This window comes from Anabrus simplex, chromosome 1 (genome assembly GCF_040414725.1).
Source record: "Anabrus simplex isolate iqAnaSimp1 chromosome 1, ASM4041472v1, whole genome shotgun sequence".
Classification (NCBI taxonomy): domain Eukaryota; kingdom Metazoa; phylum Arthropoda; class Insecta; order Orthoptera; family Tettigoniidae; genus Anabrus; species Anabrus simplex.
The window spans coordinates 542,117,500-542,131,468 of record NC_090265.1 but is presented as its reverse complement, the minus strand read 5'-3'; the positions used below and the strand labels follow the sequence as shown (position 1 = coordinate 542,131,468).

The 13,969-nt window shown below is 43.7% G+C and overlaps 1 protein-coding gene across 1 annotated transcript in view; it reads right to left on the bottom strand.

The window, feature by feature from the left end:
• The window catches only part of LOC136869171 (trace amine-associated receptor 8c), a 220,740-nt gene that overhangs the window by 75,706 nt on the left and 131,065 nt on the right, over positions 1 to 13,969 (bottom strand). The window contains exon 4 of the mRNA XM_068227116.1: positions 6,134 to 6,151. Coding sequence (XP_068083217.1) covers positions 6,134 to 6,151 — 18 coding nt within the window. The remainder of the gene's footprint in view (positions 1 to 6,133; positions 6,152 to 13,969) is intronic.

The following is a 13,969-nucleotide window of genomic DNA, read 5'->3' as shown; positions in this document are numbered from 1 at the left end:
ATGAGAAGCAAAAGATAAATACACCTCCATAATGATATTTTAATTCACTTCCCTCCTCCTCGTTCCCCTTTAGACCAGCTCTAAGAACAATGCAAGATTCATTAATCAAATCTTGATCAACCACATGGAGGAATGAGAAAGATTGAGAAATCTATTAATCCATCTAAGGATTTAAACGTTATTGTGTTCTATTAAGGGAATTGGAAAGAAATTACTCCGGCTTCCTAAATAATAAAATAGTGTGGCGAATGACTGTGAATTATCGGGTAAAGTATAACAGTGCGTAGGCCAGAGGAAGACAAGAACTGGGTAACAGAATTAGATGAAAAAGTTGAAAATCTGAAATCTCGAATAAACATAAAGAAATTATATTCATTTCATAACCCCGTCGTCATGTTTCATCAGCTATAAATATCCGAGGATAATGGATGTGGTGTATAAAAGGAGATACTGGAAATATGAACGTTGCGTAAAATTCTGTGTGATGGCGTTCTATTTACAAATTTTAGTTAGAAGTAAGTAATTGTACCGCTAAGTCCACAGTACTATAAATCGTAGTGTTAAGATATTGGAAATATTTAAGTTATCTGTGAATTTGTAAGTGATTGTGTTATAATTATTACACCACACTACTGTACAAGTAATGGAATATTTAACTTCTTCTACCCCCTTTTCCCACATCTGTGCGGTCGCGAGTGCGAGCTGTGTCGCACTTGTGGATTTGGCCCTATTTTACGGCATCATGTACTTTTGTGTTTATTGTTTCTGTTACCGTGTTTTGGTGGTAGTTATGCATGAAAGAAGGTGCTGGGTGGTGAATAGGTCTCAAGCTACTAAAGTGAAATTAATTTTAAAATTTAACAAGGTTATATTTTCTTTGCAAAATTAGGTAACAACAAATAGAACAGGTACTTAGTAGCCGAAACACGATTGAAAAATACATTTACATAGGTACCCCATTTGGGGCTTCAAAAGTCAGAAACATAATTCTTGGGCAATCAGCTCAGTTTTACCCCAAACACAATTTTAACAGAGGGGCAGAAAACCCCATTCATACCTAGGAGCCCTTGCTCCACATTACACTGAAAAGCCTCCTCGAGGCATACAACATACAATTTTCAAAAGAGCCACTCGCTCTCAAATTTAAGCCTCTCCCAGGCCACACCAAACTCCACCTTTAAGCTGTCCTCAAAGGACATATACACAGGGGTAAAATACCCAACCTACTGAGGTCTATTAAATGACAAGAAGGTTAATACATGACCTCTAAAATACAATTTGAGGGGAGGCGAACTTGCACTCCTAATACACTTTGTTTAAGACCTACTTGGCCTTAGGCCGTTAGTGCAAGGGCTAATCCCATACTACAGAGGTGACTTAAGAAAATAACAATTTACATTACATAACGGAAGAATTGGTTGAGAAAATAAGTTCACCTCAAGACAATGTGAGTGGGAGCTCGAGAGGGTTAGCACTCTCTATCCCAGTATGTAGCTTTACAAGAGAATGGATGAAATAGAAGTTACATTTTAGGAAAAGGTTACATAGCGGAACGCTTAGAACCCGCCCCGAAAGTTAAACTGCTGAGCTAGCAAAGAAAGAATTTATTAATCGGCCATTACCTTGTTGTTGACCGCTGCCGAGGAAAGAGGCGCTTCCCGCCTCCTGCTATGTAGGCCTACTTAATACACTGAAAGATGGAACAGAAGTGGCGCAGAGACCCAAAAATTAGCAGTTTATATCCTCTCGTGAAAGGTTCTAGGCGTTAGGGGAAAGAAAACACCCTCCCACAAACTCTTTATTGGGTAGGACCCCGCAACAGATTCAAGTTGGGGGAAGATACATCTGATTGGATAGAAATTAATTTAAGAAATTCGGGATTGGTTAGGTTCAACACAAGGGGAAAGAAGGGGTGAATATTGCCAACTTAAACAATGACTGAAAGAAATTTAACAAAAAACAAACTCTTGAAATTAAATTTTCTCCAACAAAATAGTTCTTTGACTCCGCACTAGGTTGCACTATTGTTGATCTTCAGTAGTGTCCTCTAGGAGAGAAAGTTTACACTTCTTACTTCAAGCGAAACAAAAACACATCAAAAATGACACAGTTCAAAAACTCAAAATTTTCCACGTGGTGACATCTTCTGAGAAGGTAAAGAATTAACAGCGTAGATAAAGTTCAGACTTCCTCCAGCAGAGGAGTTTCACCTGGCGCAATTTTTAAATTAGCGGCGTGGAGGTGTACCGCCCGGTACAGACCTCCCCCCCCCCCAAAAGTTCCTCCAGGGGTGACACATGAAATCTGTTTGAAACAAGGTCCAAGTTATGCTGTGGATATGAAGATTGATTGCAGAAGCATTTATAAGATTTCTTAATTTGGTTTGATTGAGTTTCAAAATTTTTGTTGTTGCAGATGAAGTAAAGTCTTTATATTTGTAGAAGTTGAATTTCTGAAGATAACTTTTTATACTTGAAAGTGAAGGAAAAAAAAATTTTCAAAGTCCACCAAATATTGCAGTTGAATTCCCAAGTGTAGTCATTACTTATAGTAACTGTTCATGTAGTAGATGGTGATGAAGTGGGATGGCCAGTCCGGCCGTTGCGGCTTGCGTCCAAAGGAGGCCGCTCGGACCCCTCAAGTACCCTGAGATACCGCTCGCCCGCACTATGAGGGGAGCAGAGGTGTTGAAGCACGCCGCGCCCGCGGTGAACATATACAGGCTGCGGGCAAGTAGCAGGTCGTGCGCCGCACATCAGCCTTGGCCGGGAGGAGAGCTCCGGCTCGCCGTGCACACGTCGCCCTCGCTGGGGCCGAGGGGGCCCGTCCTCGGACCCAGTTGCTGCACGGCGCCGCGCGGCTGCGGGGGCACTGAAACATTAAAGCTAGGCGGCAGAATTGTGTTGGACCATCATCTTTTTGAGGGCACAGGCTTGGTGAAGAGGTTGAGGGGTCAGCGGCGTGCAGATGTCCATGGCATTTAATATAATTCAGCCACAGTGTGTATTGGAGCAGGAGACGGGAGCGTGGTAATGGCCGAGGCAAGGACAGGATGGCGGTTTAACAAATCGGGGGAGGTTAGTAGTATAATACAGGGATTCGGCCGCCACCGCCACCTCCGGCTCCCAGTGGCCACCTCCACCTCAGCCAGAGGCCTCTTCCAGTACTGCCAACTTAACCTAACTAGCGCGACAGTACTGCCAACTTAACCTAACTAGCGCGAAATTTGAATTTGTAAACAAAGCCACGTGCTTTTTGACAGCTGTCATCGACAACAACGCATCGCTAACCTCAGTACTGCCATCTTGACGGGCCTAAACCTCAGTAGTGCCAACTTAACCTAACTAGCTCGAGATAAACAAAGCCACGTGCTTTTTGACAGCCACGTGCTTTTTGACAGATTTGTAAACAAAGCCACGTGCTTTTTGACAGACAACAACGCATCGCTAACCTCAGTACTGCCATCTTGACGGGCCTAAACCTCAGTAGTGCCAACTTAACCTAACTAGCATGAGGTAAACAAAGCCACGTGTTTTTTGACAGCCACGTGCTTTTTGACAGATTTGTAAACAAAGCCACGTGCTTTTTGACAGACAACAACGCATCGCTAACCTCAGTACTGCCATCTTGACGGACCTAAACCTTAGTGATACCAACTTAACCTAACTAGCGCGAGGTAAAGAAAGCCACGTGCTTTTTGACAGCCACGTGCTTTTTTGACAGCTGTCATCCGCCATCTTTAAACCACAAAGCACTGTGCTGCCCTCTATATCGCAGTAGCTGCAAAATTCGTCACCTGTCATCGGCAGTGCTGCCATCTTCACGGGTCTAAACCTTAGTGCTACCAACTTAACCTCACTAGCGTGAGATAAACAGAGCAACGTGCAGATGTCATCCACCATCTTTGAGCATCGTGCTGCCCTCTTTAGCTACTTACCTTTGAAATGTGGTACGTTATCCGCCATCTTGCATCCGAAACCTCAGTGCTGCGCTCTATGTAGTGGCGGCAAATTCCATGCGCTCTTGTTTGGAAACAAAGCCACGTGCAGCTGTCATCCACCATCTTTGAGCATCGTGCTGCCCTCTTTAGCTACTTACCTTTGAAATGTGGTACGTTATCCGCCATCTTGCATCCGAAACCTCAGTGCTGCGCTCTATGTAGTGGCGGCAAATTCCACGTGCTCTTGTTTTGGAAACAAAGCCACGTGCAGCTGTCATCCGCCATCTTTGAGCACCGCGCTGCCCTCTTTAGCTACTTACCTTTGAAATGTGGTACGTTATCCGCCATCTTGCATCCGAAACCTCAGTGCTGCGCTCTATGTAGTGGCGGCAAATTCCATGTGCTCTTGTTTGGAAACAAAGCCACGTGCAGCTGTCATCCACCATCTTTAATCACCGTGCTGCCCTCTTTAGCTACTTACCTTTGACAGTTGTCATCCGCCATCTTGCCTCGCCAACCTCAGTGCCGCACTCTATGTAGTGGCGGCTCTTGTTTGGAAACAAATTCACGTGCTTTTTTGACAGCTGTCATCCGCCATCTTTGAGCACCGTGCTGCTATCATGCGGGCCATCTTTAATCCAGAGAGAACAGTGCTGCACTCTATGTGGTGGCGGTAAATTCCATCTGCTTTACAAACCTATGTGCTTTTCTGACAGCTGTCATCCGCCATCTTTAATCACCGTGCTGCCATCTATGTGGTGGTGGTAAATTCTACACGCTTTACAAACCCATGTGCTTTTCTGACAGCTGTCATCCGCCATCTTTAATCCAGAGAGAACAGTGCTACCCGGTGGCGGCAAATTCCACGTGCTCTTGTTTGGAAACAAAGCCATGTGCAGCTGTCATCCGCCATCTTTGAGCACCGTGCTGCGAGCAATTTCGTCAGTTGTCATCCGCCATCTTTAATCTACAGAACACCGTGCTGCCCTCTTTATGGCTACTACCTTAAGCACGTAGTAGCGGGCAATTTGAAAAGTTCTGTTAGCTATCATCCGTCATCTTTGAGCGCCGTGCTGCCATCTTTAGTTGAAATGTGGTGGCGGATAATTTGAAAAATGCTTTTTTGACAGCAGCTATCTTTGAGCACCGTGCTACCCTCTATGTGGTGGCGGCAAATTCTACATGCTTTACAAACCCACGCGCAGCTGTCATCCACCATCTTACATCGCAAACCTCAGTGCTACACTCTATGTGGTAGCGGATAATTTTAAAAAGAAAATTTCTACAGCAGTCCTCTCTCGACGCTAATTGCACAAGATGGTAGCTATACATGACTCCTTAAAGGTGCTCATGCAAGATGATCGCTATACATAGACTCCCTTGGGATGCTTGCGCAAGATGGCGGTTATACAAGGCTCCTTATGAGGGATGCTTGCGCGAGATGGTGGTTGCTCTTATGAGGCGGCTCAAGGATCCATGGCTAGAGACGCCCTAAGGATGCTTGCGCAAGATGGCGGATGCAAGATGGCGGCTATACATAGCTCCTTATGAGACAGCCAGTACAACATGTGATCAGAACATTGATTGATGTGTTCAGAACACAAAATAAGTAGAATCGAACACTGTACTCGATACAACATGTGATTAAAACATTGTGTGGTGTGTTCAGAACACTAATCGAACGCTGTATTAGGGGATACCTTTGTTTAGATTGAAACATAACAAGACTAGAATTGAACACTGCACTCGATGTCGGAAGATCAGATTGAAAACATAACAAGACTAGAATTGAACACTGTACATTGATTGATGTGTTCAGAACACAAAATAAGTAGAATCGAACACTGTACTCGATGTCGTTAACTTCAACATGTGATTAAAACATTGTCTGGTGTGTTCTGAACACTACATAAGTAGAATCGAACGCTGTACTCGATGTCGTTACATGTGACCCGATACAACATGTTAGGGGATACCTTTATCCTAAGAACCGAACACTGTACAACATGTTAGGGGATACCTTTGTTTAGATTGAAACTAACAAGACTAGAATCGAACACTGCACTCGATGTCGTTACATGTGATCCGATACAACATGTTAGGGGATACCTTTGTTTAGACTGAAACATAGCAAGCCTAGAATCGAACATTGTTTGATGTGTTCAGTACAACTTCAATGATTAACATACACACTGTGCACATATCGCATAGCTAAAAACACACTGTACACATATCGCATACCTAACACTTCAAATGATTTGCTTAGTACGAAAATAAAAATAAAAAATCTATACCGCGTAGCTAACTCGTTCATCACACTGCTAAGACGCTTAGTAATTGTGAATACACTCATACGAAAATCAAGAAAGCACACTGCGTAGCCAACTCGCTCGGCACGAAAAAAATCTATACCGCGTAGCTAACTCGTTCATCACACTGCTAAGACGCTTAGTAATTGTGAATACACTCATACGAAAATCAAGAAAGCACACTGCGTAGCCAACTCGCTCGGCTCACTCGCTTAGTAATTGCAACACACACACGGATAAGAATGTTCCGAGATACTTACATGTTTTTTAAGGGGGGTGAAAGATCATAAATTATATGTACACACATGTTGTCTCCTCCAAGTTGTAAGATGAAATAGACGCAGTCATGCGAGTTTCCACTCTAGCTGGTGAACGGAAGTAGCATGATATCTCAGCAAAAAATAAAAATACGCGTGAGCTTGCAAGTCAGACACAATGATGGATACCGCGATTCAAATCCTGGTAACTTATGCCGTCGGGAAGGGCATCCGGCTAGATCATGTAATGATGTTCGCACAGGTCCCACGCCTAGCATTTACAGCTTCCAGTTCGAACCCGCTATTATCCGAAGTAGCGAGAATGATTGAAGAGTGTTTTAGTGTGATTCATTTGTTGGATGGAGGCGTTAAGCTGCCTTCTTCGGTAGGAGTAGGCTATGTCGGGATATCGATTTAAAATCCTAGGCAGGAAGGGCAGCCGGTCGTAAAACTATGGTGTGAGGCGGGGTGTGCAAAAAAAAGCTAGCAATAAGTAAGGGCTGTTGATGGGGACGTTAAACCTTGTGCAGACTCCTTCGAAAATTATTTTTTGAGTACAAGTGTGTTGATGCTGATTCATTTGTCGGATGGAGGCAATAAGCCTTGTGCAGGCTTCTTCAGTGGAGTAGGCTATGTATCGGTACCGGGATATCTAGTTATAAAACCCGCTACAACAAATTTATCGCGTATACTGCGATTTAAAATCCTAGTCAGGAAGGGCAGCCGGTCGTATAAAACTATGGTGTGAGGCGGGGTGTGCAAAAAAGCCAGCATTAAGTAAGGGCTGTCGATAGGAGGCGTTAAACCATGTGCAAGCTCCTTCACCAGGAGAAGCCTACATACCGGTACCGTGCAGGTTCTTTCGATAGGAGTAGGCACTGTGTGTGTGTTAACCTCTCCGTACAATCATGATAGTTTACGTTAGGAACTTACATAGGCTAAATGCTACACATTCCGTGGCAGAGCCGGGAATCGAACTCGGTCGAAGATTATTTTTTGAGTACAAGAGTGTTGATGCTGATTCATTTGTCGGATGGAGGCAATAAGCCTTGTGCAGGCTTCTTCAGTGGAGTAGGCTATGTATCGGTACCAGGATATCTAGTTATAAAACCCGCTACAACAAATTTATCGCGTATACTGCGATTTAAAATCCTAGTCAGGAAGGGCAGCCGGTCGTAAAAAACTATGGTGTGAGGCGGGGTGTGCAAAAAAAAAAGCCAGCATTAAGTAAGGGCTGTTGATAGGAGGCGTTAAACTATGTGCAGGCTCCTTCACCAGGAGAAGCCTACATGCCGGTACCGTGCAGGTTCTTTCGATAGGAGTAGGCACTGTGTGTGTTTTAACCTCTCCGTACAATCATGATATTTTACGTTAGGAACTTACATAGGCTAAATGCTACACATTCCGTGGCAGAGCCGGGAATCGAACTCGGACCTCCGGGGGTAGCAGCTAATCACACCACAGAGGAGGACAATTTCAGAATATTTTACAACCTTAATTAGTACTGTGTTTTAAGAGCTTACACTCAGCTAAGAAGACGTTCGCGAGTTACAAGTCGCTTATCAGTGTCCTCGCTCAAGGTTGAGCCGGAAGATACGTGTACAATTTCAGCTAACACACGCATTCCGCTGCTCGCTCAGAATGACTGTGCCGATACTTCAAGGACTGTAGAACAAACCTATAGCCTACAGTATGCATGCCTCTCACCCGGTAGTCTCGGGTTCGATTCTCTTGGGAATAAAATGTGTTTAAATCGCATGAATTTGTTGAGTTGTCCTTCCTAACGTAAAACTAGCAGTATCTAACCTCATACACTATAGTTTTAACCGGTTGCCCTTCCTGACAACTCGGATTAAGAATCTGTTTTGTTTTAAGACTAGTTGTCCTTCCTGACGCAAAACTGGTAGTATCTAAGCTCTTACATCATACGCTATTGTTGTTAACCGGCTGCCCTTCCTGACGTCAAAGAACTCGGATTAAGAATCTGTCGAGAATCGGGGGGTTTTTCAGCTAGATGCTCTTCTTAGATTTTAAATCACGAACTATTGTTTTACTGCCGGATGCCCTTCCCGACTAAGATTTTAAATCGCAAGAATTTTGTTTTAAGACTCAAGTCTTGTTATGTTTCTTTCGTAATCTGCAAGTCTAAACATGCATATCGCTGCACACTCCTGGCTTCGCGATGCGTGTTCGATAATTGTTGTTAACCGGCTGCCCTTCCTGACGTCAAAGAACTCGGATTAAGAATCTGTCGAGAATCGGGGGGTTTTTCAGCTAGATGCTCTTCTTAGATTTTAAATCACGAACTATTGTTTTACTGCCGGATGCCCTTCCCGACTAAGATTTTAAATCGCAAGAATTTTGTTTTAAGACTCAAGTCTTGTTATGTTTCTTTCGTAATCTGCAAGTCTAAACATGCATATCACTGCACACTCCTGCCTTCGCGATGCGTGTTCGATAATTGTTGTTAACCGGCTACCCTTCCTGACGTCAAAGAACTCGGATTAAGAATCTGTCGAGAATCGGGGGGTTTTTCAGCTAGATGCTCTTCTTAGATTTTAAATCACGAACTATTGGTTTACTGCCGGATGCCCTTCCCGACTAAGATTTTAAATCGCAAGAATTTTGTTTTAAGACTCAAGTCTTGTTATGTTTCTTTCATAATCTGCAAGTCTAAACATGCATATCGCTGCACACTCCTGCCTTCGCGATGCGTGTTCGATAATTGTTGTTAACCGGCTGCCCTTCCTGACGTCAAAGAACTCGGATTAAGAATCTGTCGAGAATCGGGGGGTTTTTCAGCTAGATGCTCTTCTTAGATTTTAAATCACGAACTATTGTTTTACTGCCGGATGCCCTTCCCGACTAAGATTTTAAATCGCAAGAATTTTGTTTTAAGACTCAAGTCTTGTTATGTTTCTTTCATAATCTGCAAGTCTAAACATGCATATCACTCCACACTCCTGCCTTCGCGATGCGTGTTCGATAATTGTTGTTAACCGGCTACCCTTCCTGACGTCAAAGAACTCGGATTAAGAATCTGTCGAGAATCGGGGGGTTTTTCAGCTAGATGCTCTTCTTAGATTTTAAATCACGAACTATTGTTTTACTGCCGGATGCCCTTCCCGACTAAGATTTTAAATCGCAAGAATTTTGTTTTAAGACTCAAGTCTTGTTATGTTTCTTTCGTAATCTGCAAGTCTAAACATGCATATCGCTGCACACTCCTGCCTTCGCGATGTGTGTTCGATAATTGTTGTTAACCGGCTGCCCTTCCTGACGTCAAAGAACTCGGATTAAGAATCTGTCGAGAATCGGGGGGTTTTTCAGCTAGATGCTCTTCTTAGATTTTAAATCACGAACTATTGTTTTACTGCCGGATGCCCTTCCCGACTAAGATTTTAAATCGCAAGAATTTTGTTTTAAGACTCAAGTCTTGTTATGTTTCTTTCATAATCTGCAAGTCTAAACATGCATATCGCTGCACACTCCTGCCTTCGCGATGCGTGTTCGATAATTGTTGTTAATCGGCTGCCCTTCCTGACGTCAAAGAACTCGGATTAAGAATCTGTCGAGAATCGGGGGGTTTTTCAGCTAGATGCTCTTCTTAGATTTTAAATCACGAACTATTGTTTTACTGCCGGATGCCCTTCCCGACTAAGATTTTAAATCGCAAGAATTTGTTTTAAGACTCAAGTCTTGTTATGTTTCTTTCGTAATCTGCAAGTCTAAACATGCATATCGCTGCACACTCCTACCTTCGCGATGCGTGTTCGATAATTGTTGTTAACCGGCTGCCCTTCCTGAGGTCAAAGAACTCGGATTAAGAATCTGTCGAGAATCGGGGATTTACAGCTAGATGCTCACCGGATGCCCTTCCCGACGGCATAAGTTACCAGGATTTGAATCGCGGTATCCATCATTGTGTCTGACTTGCAAGCTCACGCGTATTTTTATTTTTTGCTGAGATATCATGCTACTTCCGTTCACCAGCTAGAGTGGAAACTCGCATTACTGCGTCTATTTCATCTTACAACTTGGAGGAGACAACATGTGTGTACATATAATTTATGATCTTTCACCCCCCCTTAAAAAACATGTAAGTATCTCGGAACATTCTTATCCGTGTGTGTGTTGCAATTACTAAGCGAGTGAGCCGAGCGAGTTGGCTACGCAGTGTGCTTTCTTGATTTTCGTATGAGTGTATTCACAATTACTAAGCGTCTTAGCAGTGTGATGAACGAGTTAGCTACGCGGTATAGATTTTTTTTCGTGCCGAGCGAGTTGGCTACGCAGTGTGCTTTCTTGATTTTCGTATGAGTGTATTCACAATTACTAAGCGTCTTAGCAGTGTGATGAACGAGTTAGCTACGCGGTATAGATTTTTTATTTTTATTTTCGTACTAAGCAAATCATTTGAAGTGTTAGGTATGCGATATGTGTACAGTGTGTTTTTAGCTATGCGATATGTGCACAGTGTGTATGTTAATCATTGAAGTTGTACTGAACACATCAAACAATGTTCGATTCTAGGCTTGCTATGTTTCAATCTAAACAAAGGTATCCCCTAACATGTTGTATCGGATCACATGTAACGACATCGAGTGCAGTGTTCGATTCTAGTCTTGTTAGTTTCAATCTAAACAAAGGTATCCCCTAACATGTTGTACAGTGTTCGGTTCTTAGGATAAAGGTATCCCCTAACATGTTGTATCGGGTCACATGTAACGACATCGAGTACAGCGTTCGATTCTACTTATGTAGTGTTCAAAACACACCAGACAATGTTTTAATCACATGTTGAAGTTAACGACATCGAGTACAGTGTTCGATTCTACTTATTTTGTGTTCTGAACACATCAATCAATGTACAGTGTTCAATTCTAGTCTTGTTATGTTTTCAATCTGATCTTCCGACATCGAGTGCAGTGTTCAATTCTAGTCTTGTTATGTTTCAATCTAAACAAAGGTATCCCCTAATACAGCGTTCGATTCTACTTATGTAGTGTTCTGAACACACCAGCCAATGTTTTAATCACATGTTGAAGTTAACGACATCGAGTACAGTGTTCGATTCTACTTATTTTGTGTTCTGAACACATCAATCAATGTGCAGTGTTCAATTCTAGTCTTGTTATGTTTCAATCTAAACAAAGTTATCCCCTAATACAGCGTTCGATTAGTGTTCTGAACACACCACACAATGTTTTAATCACATGTTGTATCGAGTACAATGTTCGATTCTACTTATTTTGTGTTCTGAACACATCAATCAATGTTCTGATCACATGTTGTACTGGCTGTCTCATAAGGAGCTATGTATAGCCGCCATCTTGCATCCGCCATCTTGCGCAAGCATCCTTAGGGCGTCTCTAGCCATGGATCCTTGAGCCGCCTCATAAGAGCAACCACCATCTCGCGCAAGCATCCCTCATAAGGAGCCTTGTATAACCGCCATCTTGCGCAAGCATCCCAAGGGAGTCTATGTATAGCGATCATCTTGCATGAGCACCTTTAAGGAGTCATGTATAGCTACCATCTTGTGCAATTAGCGTCGAGAGATGGCTGCTGTAGAATTTTTCTTTTTAAAATTATCCGCTACCACATAGAGTGTAGCACTGAGGTTTGCGATGTAAGATGGTGGATGACAGCTGCGCGTGGGTTTGTAAAGCATGTAGAATTTGCCGCCACCACATAGAGGGTAGCACGGTGCTCAAAGATAGCTGCTGTCAAAAAAGCATTTTTCAAATTATCCGCCACCACATTTCAACTAAAGATGGCAGCACGGCGCTCAAAGATGACGGATGATAGCTAACAGAACTTTTCAAATTGCCCGCTACTACGTGCTTAAGGTAGTAGCCATAAAGAGGGCAGCACGGTGTTCTGTAGATTAAAGATGGCGGATGACAACTGACGAAATTGCTCGCAGCACGGTGCTCAAAGATGGCGGATGACAGCTGCACATGGCTTTGTTTCCAAACAAGAGCACGTGGAATTTGCCGCCACCGGGTAGCACTGTTCTCTCTGGATTAAAGATGGCGGATGACAGCTGTCAGAAAAGCACATGGGTTTGTAAAGCGTGTAGAATTTACCACCACCACATAGATGGCAGCACGGTGATTAAAGATGGCGGATGACAGCTGTCAGAAAAGCACATAGGTTTGTAAAGCACATGGAATTTACCGCCACCACATAGAGTGCAGCACTGTTCTCTCTGGATTAAAGATGGCGGATGACAGCTAACGAAATTGCCCGCATGATAGCAGCACGGTGCTCAAAGATGGCGGATGACAGCTGTCAAAAAAGCACGTGAATTTGTTTCCAAACAAGAGCCGCCACTACATAGAGTGCGGCACTGAGGTTGGCGAGGCAAGATGGCGGATGACAACTGTCAAAGGTAAGTAGCTAAAGAGGGCAGCACGGTGATTAAAGATGGTGGATGACAGCTGCACGTGGCTTTGTTTCCAAACAAGAGCACATGGAATTTGCCGCCACTACATAGAGCGCAGCACTGAGGTTTCGGATGCAAGATGGCGGATAACGTACCACATTTCAAAGGTAAGTAGCTAAAGAGGGCAGCACGGTGCTCAAAGATGGCGGATGACAGCTGCACGTGGCTTTGTTTCCAAAACAAGAGCACGTGGAATTTGCCGCCACTACATAGAGCGCAGCACTGAGGTTTCGGATGCAAGATGGCGGATAACGTACCACATTTCAAAGGTAAGTAGCTAAAGAGGGCAGCACGATGCTCAAAGATGGTGGATGACAGCTGCACGTGGCTTTGTTTCCAAACAAGAGCGCATGGAATTTGCCGCCACTACATAGAGCGCAGCACTGAGGTTTCGGATGCAAGATGGCGGATAACGTACCACATTTCAAAGGTAAGTAGCTAAAGAGGGCAGCACGATGCTCAAAGATGGTGGATGACATCTGCACGTGGCTTTGTTTATCTCACGCTAGTGAGGTTAAGTTGGTAGCACTAAGGTTTAGACCCGTCAAGATGGCAGCACTGCCGATGACAGGTGATGAATTTGCAGCTACTGCGATATAGAGGGCAGCACAGTGCTCAAAGATGGCGGATGACAGCTGTCAAAAATGCACGTGGCTGTCAAAAAACACGTGGGTTTGTTTACCTCACGCTAGTTAGGTTAAGTTGGCACTACTGAGGTTTAGGCCCGTCAAGATGGCAGTACTGAGGTTAGCGATGCGTTGTTGTCGATGACAGCTGTCAAAAAGCACGTGGCTTTGTTTACAAATTCAAATTTCGCGCTAGTTAGGTTAAGTTGGCAGTACTGTCGCGCTAGTTAGGTTAAGTTGGCAGTACTGGAAGAGGCCACTGGCTGAGGTGGAGGTGGCCACTGGGAGCCGGAGGTGGCGGTGGCGGCCGAATCCCTGTATTATACTACTGAGGTTTCACACAAATGCTTACATATAAAACAAAATATTATAGAAGGGGCAGAAAG